This window comes from Scatophagus argus, chromosome 3, assembly GCF_020382885.2.
Source record: "Scatophagus argus isolate fScaArg1 chromosome 3, fScaArg1.pri, whole genome shotgun sequence".
NCBI lineage: Eukaryota > Metazoa > Chordata > Actinopteri > Scatophagidae > Scatophagus > Scatophagus argus.
In genome coordinates, this window is record NC_058495.1 from 15564751 (window position 1) to 15579829 (window position 15079).

The 15079-nt window shown below is 39.9% G+C and overlaps 2 protein-coding genes across 5 annotated transcripts; one reads left to right on the plus strand and one right to left on the minus strand.

Annotated features, from left to right (window-relative positions):
* The first annotated feature begins 6 nt into the window (after positions 1-6).
* avil (advillin) lies at positions 7-9123 on the plus strand. The gene is made up of 20 exons (XM_046384088.1): positions 7-132; positions 398-504; positions 682-756; positions 920-1116; positions 1206-1314; positions 1403-1513; positions 2552-2757; positions 2845-2923; positions 3111-3209; positions 3373-3526; positions 3675-3775; positions 4122-4259; positions 4379-4537; positions 4704-4883; positions 5566-5714; positions 5790-5934; positions 6091-6279; positions 6363-6431; positions 7000-7110; positions 8257-9123. Exons 2-20 carry the CDS (start codon positions 445-447, stop codon positions 8368-8370), a joined length of 2445 nt encoding a protein of 814 aa, XP_046240044.1. The 5' UTR covers positions 7-132; positions 398-444; the 3' UTR covers positions 8371-9123.
* Positions 9124-9270: 147 nt separating this feature from the next.
* Positions 9271-14946, minus strand: si:ch1073-456m8.1 (leucine-rich repeat flightless-interacting protein 1). 4 transcript variants are annotated; one of them, XM_046384095.1, is made up of 6 exons: positions 14802-14946; positions 14454-14531; positions 13187-13222; positions 12777-12938; positions 12538-12621; positions 9271-11949 (listed from the first exon to the last, which is right to left on the minus strand). In XM_046384095.1, the coding sequence occupies exons 1-6, from the start codon at positions 14898-14900 to the stop codon at positions 11410-11412; spliced, it is 999 nt and encodes a 332-aa protein (XP_046240051.1). In that variant the 5' UTR covers positions 14901-14946; the 3' UTR covers positions 9271-11409. The 4 variants fall into 4 exon arrangements, with proteins under 4 accessions (XP_046240051.1, XP_046240048.1, XP_046240052.1 ...); XM_046384092.1 differs by having other exon boundaries at positions 13187-13225; XM_046384096.1 differs by having other exon boundaries at positions 14454-14528; positions 14802-14942.
* Positions 14947-15079: the final 133 nt, after the last annotated feature.

Sequence of the window (15079 nt, forward strand, 5' to 3'; positions counted from 1 at the left end):
AACATGCAAATAGGCAGGCAAATCTAGAGTTACCGAGGGGAAGAGGATTGAGGGTCTCTTGTTATCAGATAGAAAATCAGCTGTTGGACAAACCTAAAAGCTCACAGGAAAGGTTTCAAGCAAGAATATCAGGTATGTTTTGTCTTTTAACATAGAATCTCTGAGATTTGTTCATTTTGACTCTATGCACGTTTCTATTTCGTTAGATATATTTTGTGCAGTTTATCAAGAGAAAACAGACTAAAGATCAAAATCTTTGAAAACAATGTCAACATTTGTGCTGTTTTAGGTGTGGACAGGAGGAAATTGTATTTATTATTGCAAATATGTGATAATGGATGATTGAATGGATGACTGATAATGGAGTTTCGCTCTAATAAGCGATTGCCTCTTTCAGAAAAAGAAAAACCAAGAAACAAAAGTGCCACTGAAACTGAGTGCAAGATGGAGTATACATTCAGAGCAGTGACTAACAGTCCAGGGATTATAATCTGGAGAATTGAGGTAATTTGATTCTGTAGTTGTTTCTGCAATAGTCAAAATCAGCTTTTTGGTTTCCTGGTAACAAGACAAAAAAGTCTGCTAGGTTGAGGTATTTCTGGATTTCTAATTATTGGATCTGAAGTGTAGATTTTTTTGGTGGCCATAAAATGGACAGTTTTCTCTCTCTGTGTACAACAGAAAATGGAGCTGGTACAAGTCCCTGAGAAATCTTATGGAAACTTTTATGAGGGTGACTGCTACGTACTTCTGTCTGTAAGTCTGTGAAGGTGACTAATGAATCATTGCGGTTTTGGATGCCAGGGCTGTTCATGAAAACCCTGCTGCTGTATTTGTAGACTTTGCCCTTTAGATATGTGTTTTGTACGATGAAGGAGAGACAAAACACACCGTTTTCCCCACTCTTGTATTTCCTCAGACTCAGAAGGTGAGCAGCTCTCTGAGTTATGATATCCACTACTGGATCGGCTCACAGTCTACTCAGGATGAACAGGGTGCAGCTGCTGTTTACACCATCCAGCTCGATGAGTTTTTGGGTTCTACTCCGGTCCAGCACCGCGAGGTTCAGAACCACGAGTCTGATGCCTTTAGGGGCTACTTCAAACAAGGAATCATGTGGGTAAAAATGTCATCACAATAGTCCAATAATTTATAAACGGTAAAGAAAACATAACCCCCCCCCCCCCCCCCCCAATCTCATTCAGCTATAAGAAAGGTGGAGTTGCATCGGGCATGAGGCACACTGAAACCAACACCTATGATGTTAAGAGACTGCTTCATGTCAAAGGGAAGAAAAGAGTGATTGCAAAGGAGGTGAGCCACACCTCTCAGTGGTTATGTAACAATATGGGACAGAGGATGTCATGAAGAAAGAGAGCTTTATGTTTTTAATTTGTTTCAGGTGGAGATGAGCTGGAACAGCTTCAACCTCGGAGATGTGTTTTTGTTGGATATTGGCAAGACCATCGTTCAGTGGAACGGACCCAAGAGTAACAAACAGGAAAAGTTGAAAGTAGGATTTCTGTGGCCGTGCGGCTGCTTGCACATCTTGCTGGATGCAGGACTCATATGGGAACACATACATTAGTAGAAAACAAATCTCATTTTGCACTTATCTCATCCTCTGCATGTTTTTTTCATTCTTACAACTTCTTTTTCAATAATACGAGATATTCAATCAGCTCACCAGTGAGAACATTTTCAACTTTAATTCTCAATGTGAGACAAAAATCTTAAAATAAAGCTACTTTGTGAACTATCTGGATATTCTAATTTAAAGATATTTTATGACTTTGTGAATTGAAAAGAAATATGAAAGAACACTTGAGTTGCCTTGAGTGTTTGAACCCCAGAATACTTGCTTTCATGTCTGTTTGCATCATTTAATCTGGATGTACATGACAGACATTTGAAGTCTGAGTTAGTTGGGTGCGTTTCTTCCTGCCCTCACAAGATCTAAATACCATGATTAAACCTTTATGGAAAGTTATGTCGAAGCTCATTTCCTTCTTCCTGTGAAAACGCTGCAGGCTCTGAGTGATTCATTACCCCACCATTTACAGTTCAAGGCTATATAACAGCAGTGCAGTGACGACTGAACAACTTTACTCCATTTTTAACTTGGTTCAGCCATTAGTTGACGTACACGTTCATCATAGTTGCATGTCCTATATATAAAGATGGATGATATGTCTCCAGTTCCTCCCACTTGTACAAAAATGAAGCCAAAATATGGCGGCGATCGCACACTGAAACTGTGAACTGATGACATTGTTCGGAGCTGAGTTCCAGTACTCATCTGTCAATTATGGCGTTTCATTTTGATGGCATCAGATAACGAATCAAGGCCAAACTTATAAGAAAAATGAACATTTGAAACAAAACAAAACTGTGATAAGACCTGCCTAAACGGACAGCTGATGACATCAAACTTTTAAAACTGATTTTAAATTTTGTAGTATATTTCCTTAAGATGTGGTCATAATTTTCAATTTCAAGTCTTAAATTTCTGGATTGTGTGGTTTTTCTGTGTTGTGCTGCTCCTTCTCAGGGCATGTTGCTGGCCAAAGACATCCGAGACAGAGAGCGAGGAGGCCGGGCAGAGATCAGAGTGACTGAAGGGGAAGCAGAGAGCAACTTTCCTCAGAACATGGAGATCCTGAATGGAGCTCTTGGAGAAAGAACCTCCGCGCTGATGGATGGACCTCCGGATGAAACCGCCGATCAAGAGCAGAAGTCAAAACTGACACTTCACCAGTGAGCTGCTACAGTGATGAGGATTCATCCATGTCCACTTGAAGTGTTGCATGTTCCTTCTGACTTGTTTGTGGCTTCATTTCACAGCGTGTCGGATGCTGATGGTCAGATGAAGGTCACTGAAATCGCTACCAGACCGCTGACTCAGGATCTCCTCAACCATGATGTGAGTTGGTGCGATACTGAACCAAATAAAGAATGTATGCACTGTTTATTATGGTTTAATAAGGCTTTAAACTGTTGACACCTCTGTTTGGACTCAAATGACTGAAGGAGCTTGAATGTAAAATAGTTTATTTATTGATGGTATGAAATGGTTAAGTGATGCATACTTCATGTAATTATCTATTCAGGACTGCTATTTCCTGGATCAAGGAGGAACGAAAATCTTTGTGTGGAAAGGGAAGAAAGCAGACAAAGCTGAAAGACAGGCTGCTATGAGCAGAGCTTTGGTAAGTGACTCTACGTCTCAGCTTGTGATTGCTTTTGTGTGCTGTATTTACACTCGGGTGGGTTTATTTCAAGGTTGTTGCATTAGATTGCATTAGGTTTATCCTGGTGTTCCTAAATTGGTCAGTCAATATGTTTCCTTTTGGTTTTTTTTCTGACTGGCAGGAGTTCATTAAAGCCAAAAACTACCCAATCACTACAAATGTGGAGACGGTGAATGACGGTGCAGAGTCAGCTCTCTTCAAACAGCTGTTCCAGAGGTGGACAGTTAAGGACCAGACTCAAGGTCTGGGTAAAGTGAATACAAGAGGGAAAGTGGGTATGTGTGTTGTTAAATTCACAAAAGCGCAATCAGCATGGGCCAAAAGAACCTTCTGCTTCTGATTAAAAAAAACATACTTTCCTTCAAACATCAGTTGGTTGTCGATTATATAACGATTTTGTTTTGTGACCACATTCTGTTTTAGCTCATATCACACAGGAAAAATTTGATGCCACTCTGATGCACGTGATGCCACAGGTGGCTGCACAGGAGCGAATGGTGGACAACGGCACAGGTCAAGTGGAGGTATCTGTGACAGTTTAATCTGAATTCACATCGAGAAGGATCAGTCAATCATCTGATGTGTCAGAAGGTCCAAAAAACTAATGACTCAATACTGTCAGCTTCTGCTGTAGACTGAGCTGAGCGCTAACAGTCTAATATCAGAATAAGAATGTTAAATAAACACTAATATTTTAAATGTGATTATGTTACCTTATTAACTGCAACATTCCAAATAGCTAATGTTGGCATGCTAGTATACTATATAAACATCCAGTGGCAAAATGTCTGTCAGTGAGCTAACTATATATACAAGTATATACAAGCAGCTTTGTGATTCGGAGTAAATTTACCTTTTTGATGTGCACAGGTGTGGAGAATTGAGAATCTGGAGCTTGTCCCGGTGGACCCTGAATGGTATGGATACTTCTATGGAGGAGACTGCTACCTGATCCTCTACACTTACTTGGTTAACAGCAAGAAGTGTTACTTACTCTATATATGGCAGGTGAGTTCTGAGTTGCTGACACAAAAGTCAATCCTTTGTTATTCCTGCTTTGGATTTTTTTTCTGGTTATCTCTGTATTACAAGATGAAATTTTCCCACTTCACTGTTTATTCTTTCAGGGACGTCACGCAACACAGGATGAGCTGGCAGCCTCAGCATTTCAGGCTGTAGATTTGGATCAGAAGTACGGTGGTGAGCCAGTTCAAGTGAGGATAACAATGGGCAAAGAACCACGACACTTTATGGCAGTTTTCAAGGGTAAAATGGTCATCTTTGAGGTATGACTATTGATTATTATTATCATTAATTTCTTTGGAAACATTATGCACATTTATTTTTTTTCACAGGTTTATCAACAAGTGGATATTGTTCTCTGCTTAAGTGTTTTTGGCAGGTAAAAGCAGTTTTTATATCAGTGCAGAATATTTCTCTTTCTTCTATTAGGGCGGCACATCTAGAAAAGGATCATCTGACCCAGAACCACCAATAAGGTTGTTCCAGGTCCATGGCTCTGACCCATCCAACACAAAAGCCATCGAGGTTCCAGCCCTGGCCACCTCTCTGAACTCTAATGATGTGTTTTTACTAAAGAGCCAATCAGAAATCTATCTGTGGTGTGGAAAGGTAAAGAAGATGCTGTTAACTACAGCTGAAATATATATTTTTTCCATATTTTTTTTCATCTTTAATATATGATCACAGCTGTGGTTACATAAAAACATATATATATAAACATACTTTTTATGTGCCCAAGATAATGGAGAAACCAACACTGAGAAACTTTTGTGTGCTTTTTGTGTAGGACTGTTTTTTGTGATTTGTCGTAAGTTAAGTGAAACAAAGGAACTAATGCTACAGGGTACAATGATACATTAGACGACAGTTGGGAGAAGACCTTTTCCCCTTTCAACATGCCCTTGTGCAAAAAGCAAGGTCCAGAAAGATCCCTAAGCCTCGACCCGATCCAACAGCTTTGGGATGAATTGGAATGCAGACTAAGAGCCCGACCTTATTTCCGAGCATCACTAATGCTCCTGTGGCTGAGCGGCAGAAAATCCCCACAGATTCAAAAATCTACCAGAAAGAAAACTGGAGGCTGTTATAGCAGGAGATTAGTTTGCTTGTCCACATACATGTCAATACACTGTCCATTAAGTGGACTATATCAAAGCACTAAGATGGGAAAAACTGCTTTGTTAAAGTTTTCTTGAGTCAAACACTCTTTTGAGATGAGATTGTATTGTCAGACTTTCCATGACAATACGGTTCAAATATTAAAAAAGTGCTCCTCACTTTTTGTCACCAGGGATCAAGTGGAGACGAGAGAGCCATGGCAAAGGAGGTCAGCTCTGTGCTTGGCCAGAAAGGCTCTGAGGAGATTGTGGCAGAGGGTCAGGAGCCCATTGAGTTCTGGGAGCTGCTTGGAGGGAAAGCTCCCTATGCGAGCGACAAGAGGTGAGGATGGCACGATGACATAACATTTGCAATTGAGCGTTTCATGAGAGCTTCTGCGACGCTTGTCGACCACAGGCTGCAGCAGACTGTTCCAGACCACCAGCCACGCCTGTTCGAATGCTCCAATAAGACAGGCCGTTTCATCGTGACCGAGGTGACTCAGTTCACGCAGGACGACCTCAACGAGGATGATGTCATGCTACTTGACACGTGGGACCAGGTATGAGGTGACACCGCTTGTAATGGATATAAACAAACTTAATCATGTAGTTATTTCTTTTGTCGGCATGGCCAGACAAAACTGAGAAACGGCATGTTATGCAGAGGTAAATCTTAAATTAAGCCTCATTCTGCATTTTCTTATCTTTGGCCGCAGGTGTTTATCTGGATCGGTAAAGAGGCCAATGAGGTGGAGCGCAAAGAAGCAATCATCACAAGCCAAGAGTACCTTCGCACCCACCCGGGCAACAGAGACCCGAGCACCCCCATGGTTTTGATCAAGCAGGGATTTGAGCCGCCCACCTTCACTGGGTGGTTCACAGCCTGGGACCCCTCCAAATGGAGCGTGAGTGTTTTGAAGTAGAGTTTCAATACGTGCAGTAATGAGTGAAAAAAACACATAAGCTGACAGACGTTTCTTTCTTCAAGGGAGGAAAGAGCTATGAGGACTTGAAGAGGGAGTTGGGAGATGAAGCATCAGCTGTTCATGTTGCACCTGTATGTTCAGTCTATTTTAAAAATCATTTAAGCTTTTCAGGCAATAGAAATTATTGTTTCTGCTCTGATACAGTAGTGCCAAGATGTTCCCGTTTCTCTTGCTCTTGCTCTATTTGAGATAAAGTTTTGCTTGAAGTAAAGAGATGGTGTTATTGTTAGACTTCACACAGATATACAGAAGAACAGTCAGAAATTGAGGGTTACTTTTGGGCCACAAACATTAAGTCTTACTTCATTGTGTTACCAGCATGAACTGGTCAGCAGTTTTCTAACCATGAAGATTTTCCCAGATGTTTTGCTTTTATTTTGATAGTGGACATGTAGAGGTGGAAGGAAATGACAGACATCACAACCCCAAGGTCAACATCTCGAATCATGCTGAACTTTTAACCTATTTATTTTTGCCCAGCCAACTTTAACTGTGACTTTAACTTATGCCAAGAGGGGCAGGACTAAAAAACTTGCATTAATAACATACACTAGTTATCTTATACAGCCAGAACAGTAATGTAATGTATTGATGAAGACACATGAGAGTTTGAACCTGAACCTCAGTGTGACTTTCTAGGAGCAGAACTGTGTTAAAAGTGAGAAAACCTATCAGTGTTTTCCACTTGACGATCTGGTCAACAAACTCGCCAGCGAGCTGCCTGAAGGTGTTGACCCATCTGAGAAAGAGGTAAAAGTGTGTGTGTGTGTGTGTGTGTGTGTGTGTGTGGGTGTGTGTATGTGTGTGTGTATAATATAATACAGATACGTTATGGAAAATAACACACACTCTCACACTCTCTTGAAAAGATCCGTAATACAACACTGAAGCTTCCTTTTACACTTTAACGCTTTTATTTAGAAATCCAAAATGACAAACTATAAAATAAAATGTTTATAGTTTTCTTTTGTATTTTAGTAATTTCCTTTGAAGAAAAGCTTGATTTAGACCTAGAAAGATTAATTTATCATTCATTAATTATTGGAAACATTGTTATCTAATCATTCTTACTCTTATTTGTCTGGTGTTTGATATACTTTATATAGACAAAAGTATTGGGACACCGACCATTACATCAACAGGAACTTTAATGACATGACATCGTAAATACACAGACAGCTTTGCAGCTGTAACGGCTTCCACTCTTCTGTGAAGTTTGGAGTGTTTCTGTGGGAATTTTTGTCCTGCAGTAGAGGATTTGTGAGGTCACACACTGATGTTGGACCAAAAGGCCTGACTCACAATCTCTGCTCCAGTCCATCCCAAAGGTGTTGGATGGGGTTGAGGTCAGGGCTCTGTGTGGGCCAGTCAAGTTCCTCCACACCAAACTCATCCAACCATGTCTTTATGGACAAACCCAGCACAGTAACAAACCTTTTAAAATGTTATTAACTCTGATAACAAAGGTCTGTTTTGCCATCTATTGGCCAGATGATGTAACAGCATCTCAGGCTATAATACTGTCTCTAGACAGCTTGCTCAACTAGTCTCTTTACTTTCTCTATAATTAGTATGAAATCATGTAGCTCTTTCCCTGAAACCTTCTGGAAAATTATTGAGAAATACGAACCCACAAAGAAAAGCTTTACTTTCTCTCAAGTCTTCAACTTAATATCTTTCTGTACCATCCATGTTACTTTCATTTGTTATCATTATTCAGAAGTTGCTTATTAATGAGCACTTTGTCATTGATCTGTTCCTGATTCAGTCATTTGTGTGCTTTGTTGTAAACATGATGCTTTGCTGCTCTGTCAGATCTACCCTGCAGAGTGTCGTGTGTGTGTGTGTGTGTGTGTGTGTGTGTGTGTTGTTGTTGATCATTTGTTTTGCTTTCAGAAACATCTCTCTGACTCTGACTTCAGCAACTTATTTGGGATCACCAAAGATGAGTTTGTGAGTCTGCCTCGGTGGAAGCAGCTGAACATGAAGAAAGAGAAGGGGATGTTTTGATCATATTTTTTTGTTAAAAGACAACAGGAGGTCTCTCTTTGTGTGCTGAACGGTCCCTCCCTTACGATCGTTAAAAATCACTGCGACACAAAACATTTTTTTAGCCTGTGTTAATTTTGTACAATTGAAACTTTAATTAATAGCTCTTCTGATAATATTATTTTAATTCTCAGTATGAACAATAATAAACTGCTTATTCATCTGTGTGTGAAATTTTCTATTCCACTGAAATGACACATCTGTCCCACATCTGTTCAAGAATTTCAGTCCTCGTTAATGCAAAATCATATAATGAGCCAAAAATAACTACACTATTTAAAAACACCAGAACCAGGGCATTAAATACTTTTGCACTTTATCAAACCCTGCACAGTAACAACCCCTCATAGTCTTTTTGATTGGTGATATTAGAGGTCGTGTCTGCCACCTGTTGGCCAAATCATGTAACAACATGTCAGGCCAACATAAGGAAGAGATCAAAATAAACCAGTTCGGTGAAGTTTATTCACTTACCTGCATGAGTACAGACTGCAGCGCTTTGGCTGACTGTTATAGCATTTTAAAAGTAAACTTATTGCTGTCATCTTGCAAAAGGAGGGACAGCATTTGACTGATCAAGGTTTCTATAATTGCTATTTTAAGTGTAGTTTATATATATCTATATTAGACTGTACATTGACAGAGATGTATTACAGTTTCGCTAAACCACAACAACCTAAATCAGATCTCTGTTATGCTATGGTATTCATCTAAATAAACATCTTTAAATGTCAAGCTGATGAAGAGTTTTGCCTGTTTTGCTAAGTTTTAAATGCAAAGCCACATTAAATGATGGATTCCTTTGTCATGGCAATCATGAATGTCTCAAATGTCAGTCAAAACAAATAATCAAGCATCAAGTATTATTCAGTCCTTTTATTCTGATATGTCTGGAATGTAATTTCAGTTACAAGTATAAATTCATGTCATTTACTGTCACATCTGAACATTTAATACAAAGCTCAGGACAAGTAGAAAATATCTAGACCCAGAAAACGCATCAAAATTTTCTGCTTTGCGTGAAAAAAATTTCCCCACTGCCTACAGCATAAACAACCAATGACGACCGCGTCATGTAGAGATGACCTGATTGTTCTGACCACAGTGCCACTGCACAACACTACAGAAACAGTACTACAGTAATGCCTTCTATCAGTCCATTTATGGGGGGGGGGAAAGGATGTCACCTAAGCGGCTTGAGCATCACGGCCAGCCAGCACATCAGATAATCAAGTATTTGCATGTGAACCAGCATTATGTATAAATAAGACCATGTGATACAAGTGATTAAGACAAATAAGTCAATACAATTCCGAATATTCTGCCTTAAACTCACAGAAAGATATGCAGCTAAATGCAGCACCTGCAAACTTATTTTCATATTTCCTTAAATGTTTTAATATTGTTTCCTTGTGTGTACGTGTGATAGGATCAGTTAGTAAAATTGCTGTTTTCATTGTCTAAAATGTTAGTGTAATATATGTTACTTTAAAACTGAAATGACCTGTTAAATCTGCTAAAGATCCATCTTAAAAACGAGGAATGACAACAATAAATTATTTGCAAACAAGACTGAAACTAAACATTCCCTTCTCAACACCACTTCTAAACATGAGTTTTGGCAGAAAATCAAAGTATTTTTTGATATATGTATGAAAGCACTGCATGCTTAAGTACTAATAAATGACAGATCATATCATGTGCTGTTTGGAAATTGATATACATTCTTAGGTGCTCATGCAAACTATTTATCTTAAACAAAGTGAACGGGTCTATTCTTTGCCTCAAGGGTAAAAAGGTAACATTGTAAACAAAGAAAATTAAATACAAAGTATACACAGCAGAGACATCCAAAGAGACTAATTTCAGCAAGTTTGACTGGAAAATGTGCAAACAAACAGTATTACGACGCAGGGAGAGAGCACAGCCCCTGCAGCAGGTCAGCTGATTGCTTCTCGCTGATGTGTTTGGTTGTAAAGGGAATGTCTTTTCAAATGTAATGACAAATATATGCCACAATACAAGTATTTTTAAAAGTGCAAATGCAGCAAAATCAACTTCCCTAAATTCAAAACAAAACAGTAAAAGGGCTGTGTCTGTTAGGTCAGCAAGGCAGTACGTAAATGGCATTTTCCCTTATTTAGAAAGTCTGTCTTCTAACCTTAAACAAGTGAGCATGTCCTTTACAGTCAGCTCTATAGCTGAGGAAACCCAGACCGAATATCTTTAAAGGCAGTTACAAGCTGCTGAGCGCCTGCCTTGCTTAAATCTCTAACTTTCTGATGTGTAGTCATGATTGGAGGCAAAGCAGCAACAGTCCAAATACTCACTGAGCTCACTGTGTTTTGTCTACAGTTAAATCCTGATTTGTGTCTTATTAGTACACAAATCAGATTACCAAAGAGGAAAATGGTCAAGGCAGCATGGAGTATTTTCCATGTCTATTCCACGTATTTAAAAGAAACAGCAAGTTAAGACATTAAAATGAAACCATTGGCAATTAATATAAAGTAGTCATTAGTGGAATTCCAGCGAGTAAACCACAGGCATCCTGAGTTTGATTGCTGTGAATTTAAAACCAAAACTAACAACTCTACAGTGTATTAAAATTAAGGCCCTAACTAACCATTATTTTTGTTATCAATTAAGATGCCAATTATTATCTCAATCGATCATATCGTTAAAAAATGTCAGATAGTGATTATCATTATCACAATTTCCCAGAGCCTAAAGTGACAAATTAAATTTGTTGAAAAACAGCAAATCCTCACATCTGAGAAGCTGAAAGCTGACGGAAAGAAAATATAAACAACAACATTACCTAATCGCCTATTTGCTGGAGCTCTAATTACAACTCTGAATGTTAATGTTGGCCTCAAAGTTTTCTAAGAACATAAATATCAGATATGTGTAAATTGCAAAACAAGGAGCTCTTGAATTACACCAAATGATCAATAATTATCTTTGACCTTTTGCCCAAATGTGGATAAAACAGATTAGTTAAGACACAACACAATTTTCAGGGTTTCTGGAGGCCTGGGTCTCGCTGTCGTAGACCTGGCTGCCGTCAGTCGCACTTGTGTCTTTATTCTCCGAATCATTCGGCAGCTCCAAAGTGTCAACTTCACCCGGAAACAGCCTGTCCTGCTCGGGAGTCTCGGCAGAGGCATCCTCGTAGGCACTTGTGCTGTCCGAGTCGTTCCGGTCCGGAGAAGGATCCCGTCTGTCCACAACACAGTTTTCGTAAGGCCTCTGCAGGACCCCGTCTTCAGACATTGGGTTGTCCAGCGCAAGAGAGGGCAAGTGGCTCAACGGCTTAGTGACTATCTTCCGCAGCTTGGACAGGACACTTCCCTCAGCCTCCTCGCTCAGTTCCACTTCCTCTGATGCTTTACCTCTGCTTTCACTGCTGTGAGTTTCACACAGCGATGATTCACTTTCTTCTCTGCATGCGCCATTTTTCATTTGGTGTGCTTGTCTCACTACCTCATCCACACTTCTGTGTGTGTTCACTTGGGCAGACAGGTCGTTGTTCCTTTCCTGCAAAGAGAAATTGAATCAGTAAATAATCTATAACAAAGTGACGTGTCTATTCAAATCAAACAAAATTAAGCTGCATTTCACAAAAGTTATTTTGGTATTGCTTTGTTGTAAAATAAATTTGAAAATGTAATGACATCACATCCAATATGGAAGCAAAAAAGAGTAATACTAGAAAAAAATGCATTCGATAAGCAACTGAAAACAAGACTGAAATTTAGTCACTGCAGAATACTTAATGATTAATATGAGATATAGCTGACAAGCTCACTATCATTTATTTATGCTCACATTCCAAATGAATGATGTTTTACAAGCAACACACCACAAGAAAGTTAATGTAGTATCACAATACATGATGTCCTGCCAAAGCCAGCGATGTAGTTAATTATTAGCACAACTTAACAGAGAAGGTTATGAATAGCTAAGGAAAACAAAACATGCACAATCTGTTATTCACACTCAATAAGATGTGATGACATTACTGTTATATAACAGGTTTCATAAGACTTTACATTTTTATACATTAACTTCAAAACCGTGTGCCCCACTAGTGTTATGCAATTTCACTCTCAATTGTCAAATTACCTCTTTTAATCTCTCCACCTCTTGCATCAGCGAGCAGACCATGCTCTCCAGGTTCCTCTTGGCCTCCCTCTCTCTATCCAACTCCTACAAATGCAAAGAAACAGGGGCATAACGACAGGCCCAGCAGCTTGTTGGGGTCATAAATTAGCATAAACTTCTCAATACAAACGATGGCGAGTAAAAGACATCTATATGGGGCTTGAGCCAAGTGTTAACGTGTTCACGTGGCTTCAACTTACCAAATTAGCCTGCCCAGCTTCTCTCTGGGCCTCAGCCAGCAGCTCCTCGACACCCTCCAATGTGTCCTGCAGCACGTCCACCTGGAACAACAGAGTCTCTCGCTCGACCTCCAGCCCACGCAGCTCCTGCACCACCTCCTCATAGCTGGCCTGCAGCTCCAGCTACACCATAAACACGGTCACAAATCAGCGTGGGCAGCTTTAGCGGAGAGCGTGCCAGTCAGTGGGTGGGCACGTGTTTAGCAAGCTCTCAAAAGGCATCAGTGGGGAGACTTCATTTGGAAGCATGACAGCCTCTCCATATGCAAAAGAATATGTATCACTGCAATGATCTATTAGACCTGACTGGACTATAAACAAAACTTGCATTGGTAATAGTCAATATTCTAATGACAGTAAGAAATACTCACCATTTCAGGGAGTCCCATGAAGAGTTCCTGATCAGACTGCTGAAAATCAAATGAAGACAAACATGTTCTGAAAGGCCATACGGGATCTTTTGTTTTGGTCCTCTAATTTACACAAAATCACTACGACATGAACATTTGTACAACACATTGCCTTTATATAAGGTCCAAATCTTCTTCACAGAGGTAGCAGAAACCCAACACTTAAGCCAGCTGACCGTTGTTTTTACTTTATTTTCATGTAGTTAATCTTTGAGCATCACAGAATCCTTGGGACACCAAAATCAGCTATCAAAATGTGTGACCTTGTCTACATAGTGTATTATGTTTGATAACAGTTTTCCAAACACAGTATGCGATTAAGTAAGATAAAAACACTGGCAGCGGCGATAATGCTGACATTCCTCGGTCAAATTCTATCAGGTCATAGAAAGTGAATGGGCCAAAGAATATGGTGCAACATGGGCTTGTGGAGCTTCATTTGCATCTACAAAGTTGTTTACCTCAGCATTAGGAAATGTAGTAAATAGAGAAGAGTGCCAGACAAAGAAATAGCACAGTATTTTCAAAGATCCATAAGTAATACATTAAAAATGTACTCAAGTAATATCACAGAAGTATGCTCACCAAAATTTACTTGAAGTATAAAGATCCTGCATAAAAATGACTACATGTACATGTGATATTATGACATTATTAGGCTGTCACTACTGACACAACAACATGTAAGCAGCAGCTTACTCTTGTATCTAATCCAGTTAGAGCTCAGGAATACAAGATAAATCAGATACGCTCTTCTCTTTTGCTGTCTTTTATGTGAAATACTTGATAATTTTGCTAATTTGTTATTCAAAGGTAGCAAATAAAAAAAAATCACTCTTTGGTGGAACTTAAAACAGCTCACAGACATCCAAATCATAACAAAGAGCTCTAAGTAAACACTACTTTTTGGTAAGGAGACACAATCCGCCAGTGCTTTGTACTTTGTCTCACTGATCTTACTGTGGTTCTTTAGTGTAACTGACAGACTGCAGCTGTGAGCAAAATTTAGTAGAGCTAATATACAATATTACCCTCGGAAATGTCGTGGACTAGAGGTATAAAGTAGCATAAAACGGAAATATTCAAGCGCATGTACCTCAAAACTGTACTCAGAAAACATGCTCCCCCACTAGCGTTACTTCATGACACGCCAGACAAGAGTCGTGGACAGGTTTGATTAGCTACATGATCAGGTGTTTCGATTTTTCCGTTCGCTCCCGGCTCCTACCTGACTGTCACTCCTCTTCTTCAGGGTGCCCGCTCGACTGTCGCTTCGTGTGAGACGCCTGGACGAACTCTCGGTCTGCTAAAGGAGACACGACCACAGCTCAGGTACAGCAGGCACAGCACAAACACAACAACGAGCTAACGAAGGGGAAATGAGCTGAAGTCACTCCGAGTCAGACCAAACGAGCCCGACTGCTTAAACAGCTAACACGACGGCTGGGCTTCACACTGACAACGCTTTCTAACATTAATTGTTTTTTTTAAATCAATTTCTGACAGAAAACACACAGACCTATCGTTAGCTTTAGCTCTACAGAAACACTAACGACGCTGTGATTTCTCCGCTCACCTCTTTTATAATGCTGCGGAGAGACTCATCCTCGCTAATTCCCCGAGAAAACGTGCGTTTCCTTGGCGAACCACTGCCGTCCAGAGTGACTGAATGCATTTTTTTTTAAAGTTTTATAATAAGTTTTCGTTTATGTAATAGGCACCTCCGAAGCCTCTTCGGTGAAGTGGTGTTTGGTATTTGTTTCCTACGCAGCAGCACCACAGAGTGAACTGCCGACGCCCAGGCCGTGATGTACGGAAAGCCGCGGGGACCAAAATGTCTTCCAACACCGCCCT